General features: G+C 49.4%; 1 protein-coding gene across 1 annotated transcript; it reads left to right on the forward strand.

Annotated features, from left to right (window-relative positions):
- Positions 1–15,898: 15,898 nt before the first annotated feature.
- On the forward strand, positions 15,899–19,203 carry fzd10 (frizzled class receptor 10). Its single transcript, XM_079739304.1, has one exon. The coding sequence runs from the start codon at positions 16,671–16,673 to the stop codon at positions 18,465–18,467; it is 1,797 nt and encodes a 598-aa protein (XP_079595430.1). The 5' UTR covers positions 15,899–16,670; the 3' UTR covers positions 18,468–19,203.
- The last annotated feature ends 362 nt before the right edge of the window (positions 19,204–19,565 follow it).

Genomic DNA, 19,565 nt, shown 5'->3' on the forward strand with positions numbered 1-19,565 from the left:
ATCCACAGAACAAGGTCTTTTGTGTGTTATCTCAAGTCTGAGGACTAACTTAGCAGCCCTTCTCAGTACTAAGTATGTTTAAGTTATGTTTTGAGTTGTTTTATGCAGCTACATAACTTTCTATCCTCATATTCGGTGAGATTGTTATAGATCTTGCAATTATTTACACATCTTACATCTTTCAATGTACATGTATTTGTATTTTGCTGTTTGTATTTAAGCTTTTACAGGTGATTTATACATAAAAAGTTGTATAATTGGGAATTAAGACAAGAAATTACACATTAGTGTACAGATTGACATTTGAGCGTTCTGCAAAAATCTCACGACATGGGCTTGACTCAAGTTCATACTTCAAACCATCAGTGCCTTTGCCTTAAATGGCTTGCACCATAATGTCCGTATCACAATTTCTATTTGAATAAGAGAACTATGTGATGCTCTGCGTCAGTGGGCCAGTGAGCCCTCCCTCACTACACTTCAAAGAACATAAAAGACTCCTCCCGCCCCCCCCCCCCCCCAGAGAATATAAAAAAATCTGACAAAAGATATGCGTGAAGTACAAAGTCTGATATACTTTCATGCCTGTATGGAAACAGACCACAAATGCACCATTGTTCCCGGTGAAAACGGGATGCCAGCGAGCGAGATGTATTGTTCTAATTTGGGCATGAATCTCTTTGGGCTTTCCTCCTCCCTCCGGCATGACTTCTGACAAACTGCGCTGGCTGCGGCAGCAGGGACAACACTTCCTCCCACGAGAGCCGCGGAAGCAGGCCCGGTGTAATCGCTTCAAACAAACAGGATGCCATTAATTGTTTGCCACGCGAAGTGAAGTGCGTTGCGAGGTATTCAGCCAGAGCACAATTAATCCTTTTTACCCGTTTCACTCATCGGGTGCCAGCAAGGAGAGATTCATTTCCCTGGCACGACACGAAACGCTGGGACCAAACAAAAAAACCCGACACTTTAATGTCTTCGGAGGCCTGAGTTATTCAATCACATTCACACTCCTCCTCCACCTCCTCCATCAGTCTCCACCGGAAAGCCATGGTGACTGGATGCGTTACACAGGCTGTCCGTTTCCCCTCCACGTGAAGCCCGTCCTGTGAGATGCGTGAAGGCATGCGAGACAGAGCGACGGCAACGCGACTGAGGGGAAACACATCTTCTCTGCTCCGGCAGGCCATGTGTCTCTCCCCGGGTGTCTCTCCGTGTTTGTCTCTTCCCATGTGTCACTCCCGGTGTGTCTCTCCCCGTGTGTCTCTCCCCGTGTGTCTACCCTGTGTCTCTCCTCGTGTGTCTCTCCTGTGTGTCTCTCCCTCTCCCCATGTGTCTCTCCTGTGTAACTCTCCCAATGTATCTATCCCTGTGTCTCCCCCGTGTGTTCTCTCCATGTGTCTCCCCCCGTGTGTTCTCTCCATGTATCTCCCCCTGTGTGTCTCTCTCCGTGTGTCTCTCCCTGTGTGTCTCTCCATGTGTCTCCCCCTGTGTGTCTCTCCCCGTGTGTCTCTCCCTGTGTGTCTCTCCATGTGTCTCCCCCTGTGTGTCTCTCCGTGTGTCTCTCTCTCTCTGTGTCTCTCCCCGTGTGTCTCTCCCTGTGTGTCTCTCCTGTGTCACTCCCTGTGTGTCTCTCCCCCTGTGTGTCTCTCCCTCTCCCCATGTGCCTCTCCATGCGTGTCTCTCCCCGTGTGTCTCTCCCCTTGTGTCTCCTCCTGTGTGTCTCTCCCCTAGTGTCTCCCCCTGTGTGTCTCTCCCCTTGTGTCTCTCCTTGTGTGCCTCTTCTCCCCCACTGGCCCCCACCCTTCCCTCTCCCCCACTATCTCCTTTATTTCTCCGATCTCCCCTGTTCCCTACCACTATCTACCTTTCTTTTCTCCCTCCATCTCTCTTTCTCCCTCCCGGTCTCTCCATGTGTGGGTCTCCTAGTGTGTGTCTCTCCCTGTGTGTCTCTCCCTGTGTGTCTCTCTCTATGTGACACGTGCGGAACGGCACTCTCGGCCTTCACCGGAAGCACCAGGCCAATGTGGTGGTCACACACATCACACACAACACACACATCACACACATTACAAACATCAGCACATCACACACACAAGTCAACAATGAGCCCAAATGTCAACACCCAGGTACCACTCACACCTTCAGAGAGCAGAGCAAACAACCCAGATGGGGGAGAAAGGGAGGGAGAGAGATAGAGAGGGAGAAGAGATTGGGAGGGAGAAAAGAAAGGTAGATAGTGGTAGAAAACAGGGGAGGTCAGAGGAAAAAAGGAGAGTGGGGGAGAGAGGAGCGAGGGGGCCAGTGGGGCTGGAGAGGGCGGGTGAAAGAGAAAGAGTGAAGGAGGCAGAGCGATCAAAATAGGAATAGCGTGAGAGAGAGACTTGATTGATAGACTGTGCCTACGTTCACGTGGCTGAAACAATGGCCCTTGAACAGAGCGTCCTCAGCAGGGGTCGCAGGGGTGCTAATGACACTGGGGAAGGATCTCACCAAAAGGTGCTAGCAGAGATGTGTTCAACACCTTAAAGCCCCTCTCCACTGTCACACTCAGCGGGAGGGGGTTCTGGGACGGGAAGGGAGAGCAGTGTGATTGTTCCTGTGTGTGTGTGTGTGTGTGTGTGTGTGTGTGTGTGTGTGTGTGTGTGTGTGTGTGTGTGTGTGTGTGTGTGTGTGTGTGTGTGTGTGTGTGTCTAAGGGGGAGGAGGGCTGCCTGACCAAACACAGTGGGGTCATGGGACACTTGTTCTAAACACGCCCCCTTCCTTTTGGTTTGTTGGTTTGTTTTTTATTGACGGCTGAAGGACAAGGAAACAGGATGTCGGTACCAACTGTGGCCCGCGACAAGAGGGGGGAAACGGCGGTGTTGGATTTGACTCCCGCTGACCGGTTTGAAGCAGAAAACGCGACCCTCCTGAGGCGTCCAGCTCGCCACGGGCCGGCCCATTCTAGGACAACATGTGGAACATCAACTGATGACAACTGACCCGTGACGGTGTGACACCCTGAAGAATCTCAAAAAACTGATAATGTTGTCTCTACGTTCTTGATGGAGGTATCAGCAGTGAAGACAGAGAACTGTACAGAATGGTTGTTGACGGTTGTTTGTTCTGCCAAAATAATATGAAACATTTACGCTGCAGGGGGAAAGCTTTGTAGAAGCACTTGAATAGTAAATAAGATACAACGACAGGGTTATGTCTTTATAACTGTAAAATGGTGTACCCCAGCTTAATGAATACAAGTGCATAAACGGCACCGAAATAAGGTCAAAGGTCAACGTTAATTGAATGGCCCCAAGTCATTTCAGTACAGGCATGGTAGGTTGGCTCAGTTTGATGTTGACAATACAACAGAGACACAAACAAACAACTGCACATTAAAAACAGCAACTGACTGAGAACATCAGCACGACTTAAAGAAAGTGATCAAAAGAACACAGAACGTATGAACCGACTCCTCTACACAGATGTTGCGCAGCATAGGTGCACCGCTCTGGGTTGGGCGAAGTTGAAAAGCTCCAGCGCGCGTCTTGGTGCCACCCACACGCTGAGACCTAGCTCATTAGCTGTCCTCCTGTGATGTCTAAATTAGCGAGTCAGCAGATGGTGGACTCAAAGTACAGGGGAGGACTTCTGCCCCCCCGGTCCTGAACCACCTGGGCTGCGCAGCCAGGCGGGGGATACGGGTTCGATTCCCTATTTCAACATGCAGATGCCCAACCGCTGGTCACTCCTGCTCCATATCAAGGACTTGCATCTGAAATGAATGTCTTAAGATAAAAAGGTATGCTAAACAGCATAAGTATGAGTATATAATGGGGCTAAAAAACGAACTAATATTGGTTGTTTGCCTTTGGGCTGCATGCACATGAGATGAGATGATAGACACTTTAGCTCTCTCATTAGGAATGCTGCGTCATCATGACGAACAGCAGCCCAGGAAAGAGAGAAAGACGTGAACATGTGTGGCGTTACATGGGCTTTAATCACAGGAAGAACATACGGAGGGATAAAACAGTGGCGTATCAAGCCACGGGCCTGTGATACATTCGGCTCCACACACCATGAGAGGATTCGACCGTTTTTTGACTTTGCATACTCCTTCTGAAAACCTTGCACCACCGCAAAGGCTGCGTCTCTCCCCCTGTCGCTCGGTCCCTCGCTCGGTGACAGAGGGAACGACAGCTGTGAAGGACGTGGAAATCATTGGTCTGGTGGTTTTCTGTGGAGAACACCCCTTGGAGGTCAACCACGTGGCCACGAGGGTTCTGTCAGAGGAAACTGACAGAAGTCGCACCACTTCTGAAGAAGAAGAAGAGGCCTGAGGCTTGCACTCCATAGGGTGATCACAAACAACTGGTTCGGCGTCCCGCTTTCCATTTGTGAGAACGAGATTGAAAAGATGCAAATTGGGAGCAGTTGTATGTCCCCCTTGTGTGTCATAAGATGCACACTATGAGGGTGTTTAAGCAGTCTGTGTCGCAGTGTTTGTAGCTAATTGTTTTAATGCTTGAGGGTATTCTGTTAGACGTGACAGGTCCTTTCCTGTTAAAAAGTGTGCGTGTGCGAGTGAATGTGTGCGTGTGTGTTTCCGTATGTGTGTGCGTGTGTGTGGGGGGTAGAGTTAAGGTGACAGGTTATTGAAAGGGGTTGGGATCTCTGAGCCTGAGGAATGCCTTAAGATGAAGTAAGCCTTGTGACTGAGGAGGAAGCATTGTGTGTGTGCGGTAAGAGCGCTTACAGCTATGAAACGATATCTGAGCCAGAATCAAATGCATTTCTCTCTGCTCTGTTTCCACCTGTCAGGTCTTTCAGCCAACAGCAACAAGAGAGAGGAGGCTAAGGAAGACACAGGTGCACGGGGTGTGTTTGCCTGTGTGTGTGTGTGTGTGTATGTGTGTGTGTGTGTGTGTGTGTGTGTGTGTGTGTGTGTGTGTGTGTGTGTAAGCATGTGTACGTGTGTACGGGCTTGTGCGTGTGTGTGTGTGTGTGTGTGTGTGTGTGTGTGTGTGTGTGTGTGTGTGTGTGTGTGTTTGTTTGTACATGTCTATGGTGACGACCCCCTGCACCCCCTTTTGCTCATTGCTGCCATCACAAGGGTAGGCCTCAGAGTCATTTGGCCCAGCACGCCTTGGCCCAGTAGTGAAGGTGCGGTTTGGCCCAGCTCAGTTAGGGCTCAAGTTTCCACCGCCAACAGTACCCTATTGGTAGGGGGGGGTTTAAGCCGGATGGCGATAGAGACGGAGAGATAGAGAGCCAGGGAGTGAGGGAGACGGACAGAGGGAGAGAGAGCCAGGGGGAGAGAGAGAACCAGAGAGGGAGGGAGACGGACACAGAGAGAGAGAGAGAGAGAGAGAGAGAGAGAGCTGAATGCCAAACATCAGCATCAGAAGGTTAATAGTCCGTTTTATCCACTCTGGTCAGGGACAGGCGGACGCGTCGGCAACTACGTAAGCATCGTGACCTCATAGCAGCCCGACACAGTGAAGCCTGCTATTAATCCAAGGAAAAAGAAGAACGTGACATAATAAACAAAGAGAAACGATGTAGGACGTCCAAGAAGGACGGAAAACTCCAAGAAGACCAGAAATACCTTACTGTGTTTGTTTGTTATCATCCCCCTGTGGCACGGAAGTGAGGATTCCATCGACCAATCCATGGACGGAGTGTGTAGCTCGAACTTGTTGGCACGCTTTCAGACTCGGTGCACCAACGGAGTACTGCGAGATGAGTACGGCCTATCACGGCTCAGTCAAGACCCCGCCCACTTTTGGCGGTGGAAACGCAAACCGTGCCGCATCTTTGCAGACTGAACCGGCCCGCACCCGCAGATGGAAACGCGCAAATAATGACTTAATTGACCATCTCTGAGCACTGAGGTTGGAGTTACATAAGCAGGTTATCACTCTCCTTTTGGTTGATGCAGGCGCTCGACTGCTTCACTCTTCACATTTTCACTTTGCTTTATCTAATTCTTAACCAATTGTCCCTAGACTTTTTTTTCGCCTTGTTTGTACCTTCTTAAATAAATTGCCTTTTTGATTTAAAATGTAATTCTGTTTGTCTCCCTTTATTATGGTGTACGAGTCAACAATTACACTATGGGCTTGTGTATGTGTGTGTGTGTGTGTGTGTGTGTGTGTGTGTGTGTGTGTTTGTGAATGGGTGTGGACAATACAGGCCGGTATTGTATACAAACACACACACACACACACATATATATATATATATATATATATATATATATATATATATGTTCCCTATATAATATCCATTTTCCTGGAGCTCCTCCTCCCTGGTTCCTGGTACAGGGCTGATGAGGCCTGATGAAGGGGTGATGAGGCCTGATGAAGGCCTGATGAAGGCCTGATGAAGGCCTGATGAAGAGCTGATGAGGCCTGATGAAGGCCTGATAAAGGCCTGATGAAGGGGTGATGAGGCCTGATGAAGGCCTGATGAAGGCCTGATGAAGGCCTGATGAAGGGGAGATGAGGCTTGATGAAGGCCTGATGAAGGCCTGATGAAGGGGTGATGAGGCCTTATGAAGGGGTGATGAGGCTTGATGAAGGCCTGATGAAGGCCTGATAAAGGGGTGATGAGGCCTGATGAAGGGGTGATGAGTCCTGATGAAGGGCTGATGAAGGGCTGATGAAGGCCTGATGAAGGCCTGATGAAGAGCTGATGAGGCCTGATGAAGGGGTGATGAGGCCTGATGAAGGCCTGATGAAGGCCTGATGAAGGGGTGATGAGGCCTGATGAAGGGGTGATGAGGCTTGATGAAGGCCTGATGAAGGCCTGATGAAGGGGTGATGAGGCCTGATGAAGGGGTGATGAGTCCTGATGAAGGGCTGATGAAGGCCTGATGAAGGCCTGATGAAGGCCTGATGAAGGCCTGATGAAGGGGTGATGAGGCCTGATGAAGGGGTGATGAGGCCTGATGAAGGCCTGATGAAGGCCTGATGAAGGCCTGATGAAGGCCTGATGAAGGGGTGATGAGGCCTGATGAAGGGGTGATGAGGCCTGATGAAGGCCTGATGAAGGTCTGATGAAGGCCTGATGAAGGGGTGATGAGGCCTGATGAAGGGGTGATGAGTCCTGATGAAGGGCTGATGAAGGGCTGATGAAGGCCTGATGAAGGCCTGATGAAGGCCTGATGAAGGGGTGATGAGGCCTGATGAAGGCCTGATTAAGGCCTGATGAAGGGGTGAGGCTCCCCACGGAGTGTGGATTCATTCAGACAATAGGATCTAGCGGGGGGTGGAAGGGGGCTAACTCTTTTTGGAACAATCACAGACAGCATGTGCCCCTCCCCTCTCACTCTCTCTGCCCTATCCTCCCTATATCTGCTCCCCCCGCCCTCTCTGTGTCTTTCTTCCCCCTCCCTCTTTCTCTGTCTCTCTCTCCCCCCTCTCCCCCTCCCTCCACTCTATCTAGCAGGCTTGTCAATCTCAGCGCTCACTTCAAACGCCTCCAGGAATTCCTCACCTGCGTCTTCATTCAACCCCTTTACACTTCTCCTGACAAAGCCAAAGGACTGTAAATTACCCCTAATTATCTGAGCCCGGCATCTCTCTAGCACCACAGGGCATTTGGCTGCTGTTGTTGTTGTTGAGGAGGATGTTGTTGTTGTTTTTATTGAAACATTAAGTTTGAGCCTTCTCTTCCTAATTCAGCGCAACGTCTTCCCCACAGTGTTTTGTACAAGGAGAACGTCATTCGGGCCAGACTGATTATGCATAGTACTGAAGTAAATAACTCACCCAAAGGCTTTTGTCTGTGAGAGTCATCCTCCACTGTTCTCACCAATGTAAATAAACTTCAGAGAGAGAGAGGGGGGGGGGGAAGAGAGAGAGGAGGAGAGAGAGAGAGAGAGAGAGAGAGAGGCAGAGAGAGACATAGGCAGAGAGAGAGAGAGGCTTGCTACATGTGGTTCCTAATAATGATCCAGGAGTTGGATGAGCAGACTCAATGCATACAATACGACGCTGTGTCTCCATGCTCCCACACAGAGAACCGCCGCTATTATTAGTGGCAACCCACAAGTTATTATTATAAATATCATCATATTGAACTTGGCTCTGATTCCATACTCGGGTCTAGGCCCCTTGAGCAAGATGAGCAAAGCACCCTTAAAACTCTATATCTAACCACAACAACATTCATATAACAGTGCGTTGCTTCGGATACAACTAGGATCACCATACACACTCAGATGTCAGGGGCACACACAAACGTCAACGTCAATCCAGTCGGACATGCATCATGCTGCCTCCAATCATGTTCATGACAGTATTTTGGGCCCTCTTGTCGATAGTAATCTGCTCTTCCTCCTTCTCCCCCCGGGCTGTGGAGTCTCTGACATGTGGGCGGCGAGGGTGCAGCCCGGCCCAGCGTCGCCCCACAGAACAGCGCGCCAAGCCAGGAAATCAATAGGGAGAATACCGCTGCGGGCTCACACAGTTTTATCCCGCTTTCAACGAGTCAGCTTTAATTTCCCTTTGATCTCTATTTGCTGCTTTTACCAAAGAGGCGGGGCCGCCCGTCAGTGGCTGGAGCGGAGACAAGGAGCCTCAGTCCACCAGAGGGGCTCTTCAGGAAGGACGGACCTCTGTTCTGTTTGGATGTGTCAACGTCCATGAAAGGCTGGCTGAAAGAGGAAGACAGATACATCACGCAGAGGGAGAGAGAGAGAGAGAGAGAGAGAGACGGACAGAGAGAGAGAGAGAGAAAAAGAGAGAGAGAGAGAGATCGACAGAGAGAGAGAGAGAGAGAGAGAGAGAAAGAGAGAGGGAGAGAAATCGACAGAGAGAGATAGAGAGCCATGGAGAGAGGGAGACGGCCAGAGAGAGAGAGAGAGAGAAAGAGAGAGAGAAAGAGAGAGGGAGAGAAATCGACAGAGAGAGATAGAGAGTCATGGAGAGAGGGAAACGGACAGAGAGAGAGAGAGCAAGAGAGAGAGAGAGAGAGAGAGAGACAGAGAGAGAGACAAAGAGAGAGGGAGACGGACACAGAGGACGCTGACTGCCACACATCAGCATCAGAAGGTTAATAGTCCATTTGATCCACTCTGGTCAGGGACAGGGGGGGGGGGGGGCCTGGATTAAGACGTTCTCGCTGCTGCTGACAGACATGGTTCGGTAGAGTGGCGGGCTAACGTGATGGGCTCGCAGCACAGCTGGCCCTGTTCTCACTGGCCGGCCTGCCCTGAGCCCCCCTGGCCCCCAGCGCTGTCCATCTACACATCATTAGAACAGACACTCCAGAGGGGCAGTGGGGTGGAGGAAGATTGGTTTCACCTACAGGGCTGTTAAAGATGTGCGGCCGGACATCACCCAGCTTTTTTTCTTCTTGCAAACCTCTGCACTGATAATGGATGGGGAGGGGGAACATGGGGGGGAATGGTGCAGGGGAGGGATGAGGTTGTTTGGGAATTTGTTTCTCTTTTTTCTAACAGCCGAGACAAAAGGGTTGGGATAATGGTCTGGCAGAGAAAAGACCAGGGCCTTGCTGGGCATAAAGGGAAGGTCTAATCTAATTTGGTTGGAGGAGGATATGTGTGTGTGAGTGTATAAATCACGTATGTCTGTGTGTTTATGCATGGGATTGAACATGTGTGTGTGTGTGTGTGTGTGTGTGTGTGTGTGTGTGTGTGTGTGTGTGTGTGTGTGTGTGTGTGTGTGTGTGTGTGTGTGTGTGTGTGTGTGTGTGTGCGTGTGTCTGGGTGTGTCCGTCTGTCTGTCTGTCTGTCTGTCTGTCTGTCTGTCTGTCTGTCTGTCTGTCTGTCTGTCTGTGTGTCTGTGTCTGTGTTGTATTTTTGACTATAAATGTATTAATGTGTGCGTGTTTTTCTTTGTCTGTGTGTGTCTGTGTTGTGTTTTTGTGTGCATGTTTGTGTGTCTGTGTGTGTGTTTCTTGTGTTTGTGTGTGTGTGTGTTTTGTTTTGTCTATGAATGTGTGTGTTTCTGTGTGTATATTTTGTTTTTGTCTATGAGTGTGTGTATGTGTGTGTTTCTGTGTGTGTGCGTGTGTGTGTGTGTGTGTTTGTCTGTGTGTGTGTCTGTGTGTGTGTGTTTGTGTGTGCAGCACAGTAAGTGGGAACTGTGGGAATGGGACAAGAGGAGAGCGCCTCAATGGAGCCTCCAGAGCCGGAACCAGTGGGGAGTCTCCTCAGACGCTCGGATCCCAGGCCGGCCACTCAAAGAGGGATTAGAACTGAGAAGGCCTCTCCTGATTAGCAATTCACACTCAAGTGCCCCCACAAGGCCCTCCGTTAATAATATTGCCACCAATTTAGCTCACTCATGCATGCAAAAGAAAAGTTTGGAACTTTGGTTTTGTTCTGTAAAAACTTTCTCCCTGCTACGCCCTTGGTCCACGGTGGACTAAGGCCTCTTCCTGTTGTTATGGTTCAAACACTCGGTCCACGTTGTCCCCTTCCTGTTGTTATGGTTCAAACACTCGGTCCACGGTGTCCCCTTCCTGTTCTTACGTGTCAAACACTTGGTCCACGGTGTCCCTTTCCTGTTGTTACAAACACTTGAAGGGACATAGGGAAACATCATGTGAAAAATGTGGACTTTTACGTTCGGACTGACCAGTGGAACCTTTCCAAGACGTGGTATCAGTTTGGGATGGTAACCGTTTTCGTCCGGTACTAACCTCTCTTGATCAAGCAAACTCCCTTTCCCCTCCATCCTTCCCTCCCATATGTAACACTCCCTCTGCTGTCATACGGCCACGAGACAGGAAAGTTTATGCAAAAGACTGCTGATGAACTACTACGAATAGTTCCAGCCCATATGTTATTGGATTTAGCGCTGAGACGTTGTCTTTGCTGTGACGTTGCGACGATCGTGCTATCATCATTGTTGATCTGCATTTGTTTAATTGTTTAAATCTTCTAAACGGCTCCGTCTCATTCACTGGGCCACACACACACACACACACACACACACACACACACACACATGCGATGGTGGAGTTTTAAAGGAATTACTGTGACTCTGCTCATTACAGTGCTGCAGTATCACAAGAACTCAGTCACTTCATGTATTCCCACGGAATAAGTTTTAAAGGAAGCCGCGGACGTATTAGGCCTCATTAATATCTGAATGTGGTGAGCTGTTTAGGCCATGTCAGAAGTCAAAGAGCCCTGCGGCCTTTGAAGTTCACTGGGATCGTCAATAATGAATTGCTGGAGTCATGTACATTTCCGCCAAAAGGCCTGACCCATGGCCAAAACGGATGCTTTATGAAGCAACAGCCTTTCAAAAGGGCGGGGAAACCCCATCCCTGGTAGGACGCTTCGATGCTAGGAGGAGAAGAGAACTACAAAGTCAGACTCTGCACTTTACATCTTAATCTTGGCTGTCACCAGTATATAAAAACTGATGGATACCACAACAAAAAATAATGTAGCTTTTATCCTTTTTGTACATAAGATAATTGATCCATTGTACATCTTACATCACAGCTAATTACATTTGTGCTTTATGAGACACTGCCTATTTAAAATGCACTTAAACAGAAATAGTTAAAAAATACAACGAATGATAAATAACCGCAAATAAGAGTGTGAGCAGTGAGGCGGAGCTGGATAATTAGGATCATCCCGAACTAAACGCTGAAAGCCGCGGGCCGGGCAGGGGGACAGCCCCGGCCCGGGACAATGTGCAGGGGCGCACAGGACAAAACAGACTGGTCTCCAGCAGAGTGTTGTTTCTGATCATTGTGTCTGCTGAAAGAGGGGAGGAGGGCCGCGGTTAAGAAGATTACAGCCGGACCCCACCCGTACGTTTAATCAACATGCCTCCTCACCAGCCGCAACAATGTCAAACATGTCTGCATCGCCGCCGCCGCCACCACTTCCCCACTCCTGTCTCCCCCTCCTTCTCGCTCCCCTTCTCTCCCTGTCTTCCTCTCTCCGAATCTTCCTCTCTCCCTCTCTCACTGTCTCCCTCTCTCCGACTCTTCCTCTCTCCCTCTCTCACTGTCTCCCTCTCTCCGACTCTTCCTCTCTCCCTCTCTCACTGTCTCCCTCTCCCCTCTCTCCCTCTCTCTTACTCTCTCCCCCTCTCCTTCTCTCTCCCTCTCTCCCTGTCTTCCTCTCTCTGACTCTTCCTCTCTCCCTCCCTCTCTCTCCCTGTCTCCCTGTCTCCCCCTCTCTCCCCTCTAACCTTATCTCCCTGTCTCCCTCTCTCTCTCCCTCTCTCTCCCTCTCTGTCCCTCTCTCCCTCTCTCCCTGTCATGGCATGATACCGCACATGTTGGAACAACATGGGGGAGTCGTCCTGAACCGGCTGTCATCGAGGGGAGCTGTCTTTACGCTGTGAGGGCCGCTTGGCGTGATCTGCCTCCGAGTCGGTCCCCACCTCCGTCTATTTTAACGGCGTGCCAACATACTTCACACTCCTCCGCTTCCCGACGCCGCAAAACACGGAGAGGAAGAGACGAACATTTACCGTTTTTCCACTGATCAATATGGTGGGAGGAGAGGAGCTGCTGCATTCTGTGGCCTTCGTTGCTTTCATCCGTGGTTAAATATGTAAATAAAATGTCTAAAGTCATTCTTCAAAGGGGAACAAAAGAAGAAAAAAAAGGCAGAAGGGGGGGGGCGCTGGGGCTGAGGGAAAAGACAGCCATAAAATTCCTGCAATTCTCCATAACATTAGCCAGTGGGAGGTGGGGGGGTGGGGGGCTCCCAGCCAGAGCCTAACAGCAGGGGAGCTAGCGCGCTCCATACAATCACACATCTCAAATCCCACACACACAAAAAATAAAATATCTTTTCAGCTTCAGCCATCAAAGGGTCCTCCCGCCTCGCCCCATCACACACACACACACACAAACACACACACACACGTGCACGCATGCACACACACAAACACACACACACACGTGCACGCACACACACACACACACACGAACATGCACACACACATACACACAAACCCCTGCCCACACCCTTTAACTTTATTAGTAACAGAATTATCACACAGTGGCTGATTTCTCAGTTGTGGAGGCCCAGCACGGCTTGCTTCATCACCCTGTTATGGTTGGTTAAGATGAGATAAACAGTGGTGTGGGTATGTGTGTGTGTGTGTGTGTGCGTGCGTGCGTGCGTGCGTGTGTGCGTGCGTGTTAGTTTGGTCGTGTGTGTTAGTTTGGTTTGCTCGTGTCTGTTGGCCGTTATTATTGTGTTGACGGGGAAAGCAAAGTTGGGCCCAACACAGAAAGCACAAACGCTAAAAATAATGATAACAAAGGCTGGTCGGGATAAAGAACAGTAGCGGACCAAACTGGCAGACACTAACGGATAAAGACACATATCTCCCATCCCCATTTAAAAGAGATCTCAGTGCTGACCCACAAAACCATCATGGGGATAGAGAGCATGAGGGGCTGCAGGGAGAGAAGCTGGAGAGACAGAAAAGGTCATGGTGAGGACAAAAACCACCATGGGGACAGAGAGCAGAGGCTGGAGATGGAGAGGAGAAAACAGGTGATGGTGAGGACAAAAACACCAAAAACAAACAAAGTAAAGGGTGTGGCTTCTCATTAGACGATGCCACCCTGTTGCCTGTTTTCCTGTCATTACACCAAAGACAGAAATAATAAGGTAGCCACAGAGATACCGTGGGTAATACACAGTGTCGGCAATACTATTTCTTCTGACCGGAGCTAGCTATCTTAAGGACACGATGATCAGTCGTCTGAGAGCAGAAATGCTGATGTTACAATCCGTCTGCTGCAGGTTGGAGCTGACGGGAAGACCTCCAGAACACGTCCGGAACACGGCCAGCTCTCGCTGGCCTTTCTCTCAGACCAAGTTGATAGCTGTGGGCCGATTCACCGCACTGGCACTGAAGAGAACAGAACGCATCTTAAATGGTTTTGAACCAGTAAACTGACAACCAGTGATGTGAGCGGTTGCTTACATATACCTGGAAGAATGTTTTCTCTCTTTCTGCTTTCTTCTTTTTTCGTGGGGGGGGGGGGGTGCAATGTATGAAGCTGAAAGCAAACATCATGCTGAGCAGAGAACGCTGTCTTAGCCCGCTTCACATGAGGCCAGTAAACAGTTACGATGGGAAAGACCGGTACACACACACACACACCTCACACACGCACACACAAACCCCTCACACACACCTCACACAGACCTCACATACGCACGATTCAAGCAATTGATGGATGGAGATAGGTGAAACACAACAGTGGGGAGGGGGGGGGGGGGGTATCCATAAGTGTATTCATATTCTATATTTGTGCTTGTAGCCGCTCACACTGAGAACCAACAGCTGAAACGCCAGGAGTGAGATAGGCCACACTAAGCCATTTAGCCACGCCGGTGCTGCTGTGTCTCATCTCGTCCAGGCACATTTCACATCTACCCAGCGCCGCTAAGATACCCTTTGGTATATAAAAACCCACTCGCTCAAACACATGTGTGTCGGTCTGTTACGTGAATTTCACCCCCTGTGATGGGGACAAAGGCCGAGCGCCGCAGTGTACAAATCTTACAAGCACAAACTTTAACAAGGTAATGTTAGTTACTGGCTAGAGGGACCTGGGGTCACAGACGTAGAGAGAGAGAGAGAGAGAGAGAGAGAAAGAGAGAGAGGGGGGGGGGGGGGAGGTTAGGAGAGAGTGAGGAAGGCAGCGAGACGGGAGAGACAGACACAAAGGATGGCTCCTGACTTGATCTTTCCTCTGTCTTTTATTGCTCCTCAAGAGAGTGAGTGAGCTGGCCGTTAAAACATGACCAGTAACTACTTTTTGGTCCTCATTTTATTTGATATTTAGTGACAACTTATAAGTTATTTGTAGTATTTATATGTAGGTATACATTTCATTTTTACATAGAATACGTATTTCCGTCTCATATTCAATTGTACGATTGAATAGGCAATAGCAACACTGGATGCGATGAAAAGTGTACTTTTTACATGATGAAATGTCTGTAAAACATTCTACATTATATATCCATAGGATAGCAAAGCCCAAAAGAGTCCTTCTTTATCCTCAGATCATGACGTCTCACATACATACCCCTGCTCTTATATGATTAACGGCATCTTCCCATCACCTTCGGAAACTCATACTCAAGTGTTGAAGAGAAGTGGGAATCAACGAACAGGCCTAAACGAGCCTAATCCTCTATACATGATGGGAATATGAGCCTGTGATGGCTGGACGCGCAGTTTATCTCCAGGTCCTCAAACCGAGGTTCATGTATTGTTTCAGAAAGGGGTTACTTTACTAGGCTAGAAGAAAACAAGAGTGTAACACGTTCATGTTTGTCATTCAGGGAGAGGTCAAATGTTCTGTTAAAATACTTTTCACATGACCTGACATGTGCCATTTTTTTGATATAGGCTGAAATAAAAAAAATAAAACATATATAATCGCCCATAAAAGCTAAATGTAATATATATATATATATATATATATATATATATATATATATATATATATATATATATATATATATATATATATATATATATATATCTTGGCCTGTATCTTTTTATATCGGATCTTCTCATATAAAGCGTTTCACAGAAAAAAAAAAATAATAATAATAATCCTCGTTGAGCTGCACTTCTGAAATGATCTGAACACTATTTTGATAGTGCAAACGCATGGACATTTGAAGTTTGCTGTAAACCTCTAAAACGCTGTCGTGAGTGATTGGCCAACAAGCCGTTCCGCACGATTTGAATAGTAATCAACATGTCAGTGTAATCTTTCTTATGCAAAGTAGTTGTCTTTGAAGGCGGATCTCTTGGCAGGTCGGAGGAGGAGGCGAAGGAGGACGGCAGGCGACTAGCACCACAGACCAGACGAGTGCTTCCACCAGACCCTTGAACGCGACCAGTCAGAGGAGTTTATGATCCAGATCTCTGCTCCAGGACCCACAGAGCTGCTCCTGCGGAATGATCCACAAATCTGCTCCATGATCCAGACCTCTGCTCCTGCTTTATTATCCACAGATCTCCGTTAACCGCTGGGGACATGTATGTCGCTGACTTGATCGCCGTCTACGAGATCCAAACTTCCCGCACCTCCCGATCGAACTAAAGTGAACATTGGAAAGTAGCGCGTGTTTTTTGCTCCTCTTTCTGATATAAGTTTCCCAGCACTCTGTCTCCGCTGTGCCATCGTGGGTTCCCCGGAACGTCCCGAACTGTGGCGAGAGGATTCGGAGAGCCCGAAACAAGAAAGTTTGCCACAACCTGGAATATAAAACCGATTACATCTTTGCTTTAAGAAGTATATTGCATCTCTCGCCTGGCTGGATCGTGTTCATTATCACATGCGGCTGTGTTCTGCGGAAGAGCATCGACAGTTAAGTGTCCTCCACAACATGTCGATGCATGGACTTCAGCGCATCGCGACTTCAACTTCCACGGGACGCAATCAGGCATTTCTAACCTCCAGGGATCAACGCGTTTAAACCATCAGGCAGAAGCACCAGGACGGGGATCGAACCGACGCCTCTGGAAGCGTGTGTACTTGGGTCTCTGGTCAGGTAGCCAACACGCACATTAAACATTAAATGCATGCATCAGGATGAAAGTCACACGTGCGTATTAGTGATCAGTAGTAAACATTAAACACAAAAAAAGTGTTTGTTTCAAAGACTGTTGAGATCGAGAGATTACAATGGCTCAGATTTCGGATCATGGACTTCTTTATGTGCTTCTGAGTACCGTTGTATTTTGGAGCGGCGGGGGACGGGCCATTAGCTCCTTAGACTCGGATCGCTCTGGCGAGGGACGGTGTCAACACATTAACATCCCCCTGTGTAAGGACATCGGCTACAACATGACCCGTATGCCCAATCTAATGGGCCACGAGGACCAAAAGGAAGCAGCCATTAAGATCCAAGAATTCGCTCCTTTGATCGAGTTTGGCTGCCATAGCCACCTGAAGTTTTTCCTGTGTTCACTGTATGCGCCGATGTGCACGGAGCAGGTGTCCACGCCTATCGCGGCCTGTCGGGTCATGTGTGAGCAGGTCAAACTCCGCTGCTCTCCCATCCTGGAGCAGTTCAGCTACTACTGGCCCGAGTCCCTCGACTGCTCCAGGCTGCCCACCAAAAACGACCCCAACAACCTCTGCATGGAGGCCCCCAACAACGGCTCAGAGGAGCCCCCTAAGGTCTCCCACACCCAGTCCCCGGACTTCAGGCCTCAGCGGCCCCTCAACGGGCAGGATTTGCCCCCCAAGGAGAGCAGTGCTGGGGGCGGCGGCGGCAGCAGCAGCAAGGGCACCTGCAGCAACCCCAGCAAGTTCCACTACGTGGAGAAGAGCGACTCTTGCGCGCCCAAGTGCTACCCCAAGGTGGACGTGTACTGGAGCCAGGGCGACAAGCGCTTTTCCCTGGTGTGGATGGCGGTGTGGTCCATCCTGTGTTTCGTCTCGAGCTCCTTCACCGTGCTCACCTTCCTCATCGACCCGCAGCGCTTCAAGTACCCCGAGAGGCCCATCATCTTCATGTCCATGTCCTACTGCGTCTACTCGGTGGGCTACCTGGTCCGGCTGTTCGTGGGCGCCGAGCGCGTGGCCTGCGACCGGGACGGCGGCGTGCAGTACGTCATCCAGGAGGGCCTGGAGTCCACGGGCTGCACCATCGTGTTCCTCATCCTTTACTACTTTGGCATGGCCAGCTCACTGTGGTGGGTGATCCTCACCCTCACCTGGTTCCTGGCAGCCGGGAAGAAGTGGGGCCACGAGGCCATCGAGGCCAACAGCAGCTACTTCCACCTGGCGGCGTGGGCCATCCCCGCCGTCAAGACCATCATCATCCTAGTGATGAGGAAGGTGGCCGGGGACGAGCTGACGGGCGTGTGCTACGTGGGCAGCATGGACGTCAAGGCGCTGACGGCCTTCGTCCTCATCCCGCTCTCCTGCTACCTGGTCATCGGCACGTCCTTCCTGCTGTCGGGCTTCGTGGCGCTCTTCCACATCCGCCGGGTGATGAAGACGGAGGGCGAGAACACGGACAAGCTGGAGCAGCTGATGGTGCGCATCGGGGTGTTTTCGGTGCTGTACACGGTGCCCGCCACCTGCGTCATCGCCTGCTACTTCTACGAGCGCCTCAACATGGACTACTGGCGCGTTCTGGCGGACAAGCAGCGCTGCGGCGAGGCCGGCACGGGCGGCAGCGGCGGCGGGGAGGAGTGCGTCATGAAGGCCTCACTCCCCGCCGTGGAGATCTTCATGGTGAAGGTGTTCATGCTGCTGGTGGTGGGCATCACCAGCGGCATGTGGATCTGGACCTCCAAGACCTTGCAGTCCTGGCAGAACGTGTTCAGCCGCAAGCTGAAGAAGCGCACGCGGAGGAAGGCGGCCAGCGTGTTCACCAGCAGCAGGCCCTGCATCAAGCCCCACCCCTCGCTCAAGGGCCACGCCGGCACCAAGTACGGGCCCACACGGCCGCCGCCCACCTGCGTTTAAGTGGGGCCGTGTTGTTTGGCCTTGAGACGAAGAAACGAGTACAAAAAGCTCTTAACTACATGACACTTTTTATTTTGATTCAAAGTGCCCTCCTAATATCCTAATGAAAGGGGTTCATGTTTTTGTTGTTGCTGTGTTGACGTTGAAGCAGTGTTGTTCTCCTTTCGGATGTTCCGTCATCGCGTGTGTTGACGGCTGCCTTCTCTTTGTGTGACACTGTGCCTGTACAGATGCCGTGGATTCACGGCTCCTGTTGAGGAATTCTGGGAATTTAATCTAAAAAATAAATATTGTTCCCATAACAAAGCGAAAAGGTGGAGTGTACCATGTGGTCATGCCATGGGGATGCTTTAACATTGTGCAATATGTACCAGAGGATTAAAAGACAGTTGGACTATTCCTGACAGATCAGAGGAGGGGGAACGGACCCCGATAGACATTACATGAATGTCCTGAGTATTGCATTTTGATAGATTTGAATAGAAGCTGAGGTGGTCATGTGTTTGTACTGGCGCTCCACCAGCAGGATGAACTGCTCAGAACACTGTGGACGGCCCGCTGGGAGGCAAACATTAGGGCATTAGCGTAACAAGCACTCGTTTTGGGGAAATTAAGAATATTTTTAAACGCAGTTTGAGTTCTTCCTGTTTTTCTGCTGTTTTATAGCACAATGACAATTTGTATATAATTCTAAAGTTTCATATTTTATAGAAAAAATAAAACATTCTAGTTTTAAATGCTCACAACTAGAAAACATGCATTGCCACTTGCTTTGTCTCCATTCTTCTTTAATCAAATATTATATTCAACACAATGTGCTTCTAGCTAGCTGTTTCAATATGAATCAAAACAAATTGCTTTTAAGTTATGTTTATGCATTATACATTCATTTGAACATTTTTCTCGGGATCATTAAAATGCATCATGCTCTGAGCATTATTTAGTGTACAAACACTTTAATCTTTGTGAACAATGACGACCAGTTCTTGTTATTTTAATCTTAAAAGGGAATCATTTCCAACATTTAAGCTAATGCCAAAGATAGCATTAACAATGTTCCTATTTTAGTACTGTTTCATAATTTATCTTTCAAATGTA

Source organism: Pollachius pollachius, assembly GCF_949987615.1.
Source record: "Pollachius pollachius genome assembly, chromosome: 1".
NCBI classification, from domain to species: Eukaryota; Metazoa; Chordata; class Actinopteri; order Gadiformes; family Gadidae; genus Pollachius; species Pollachius pollachius.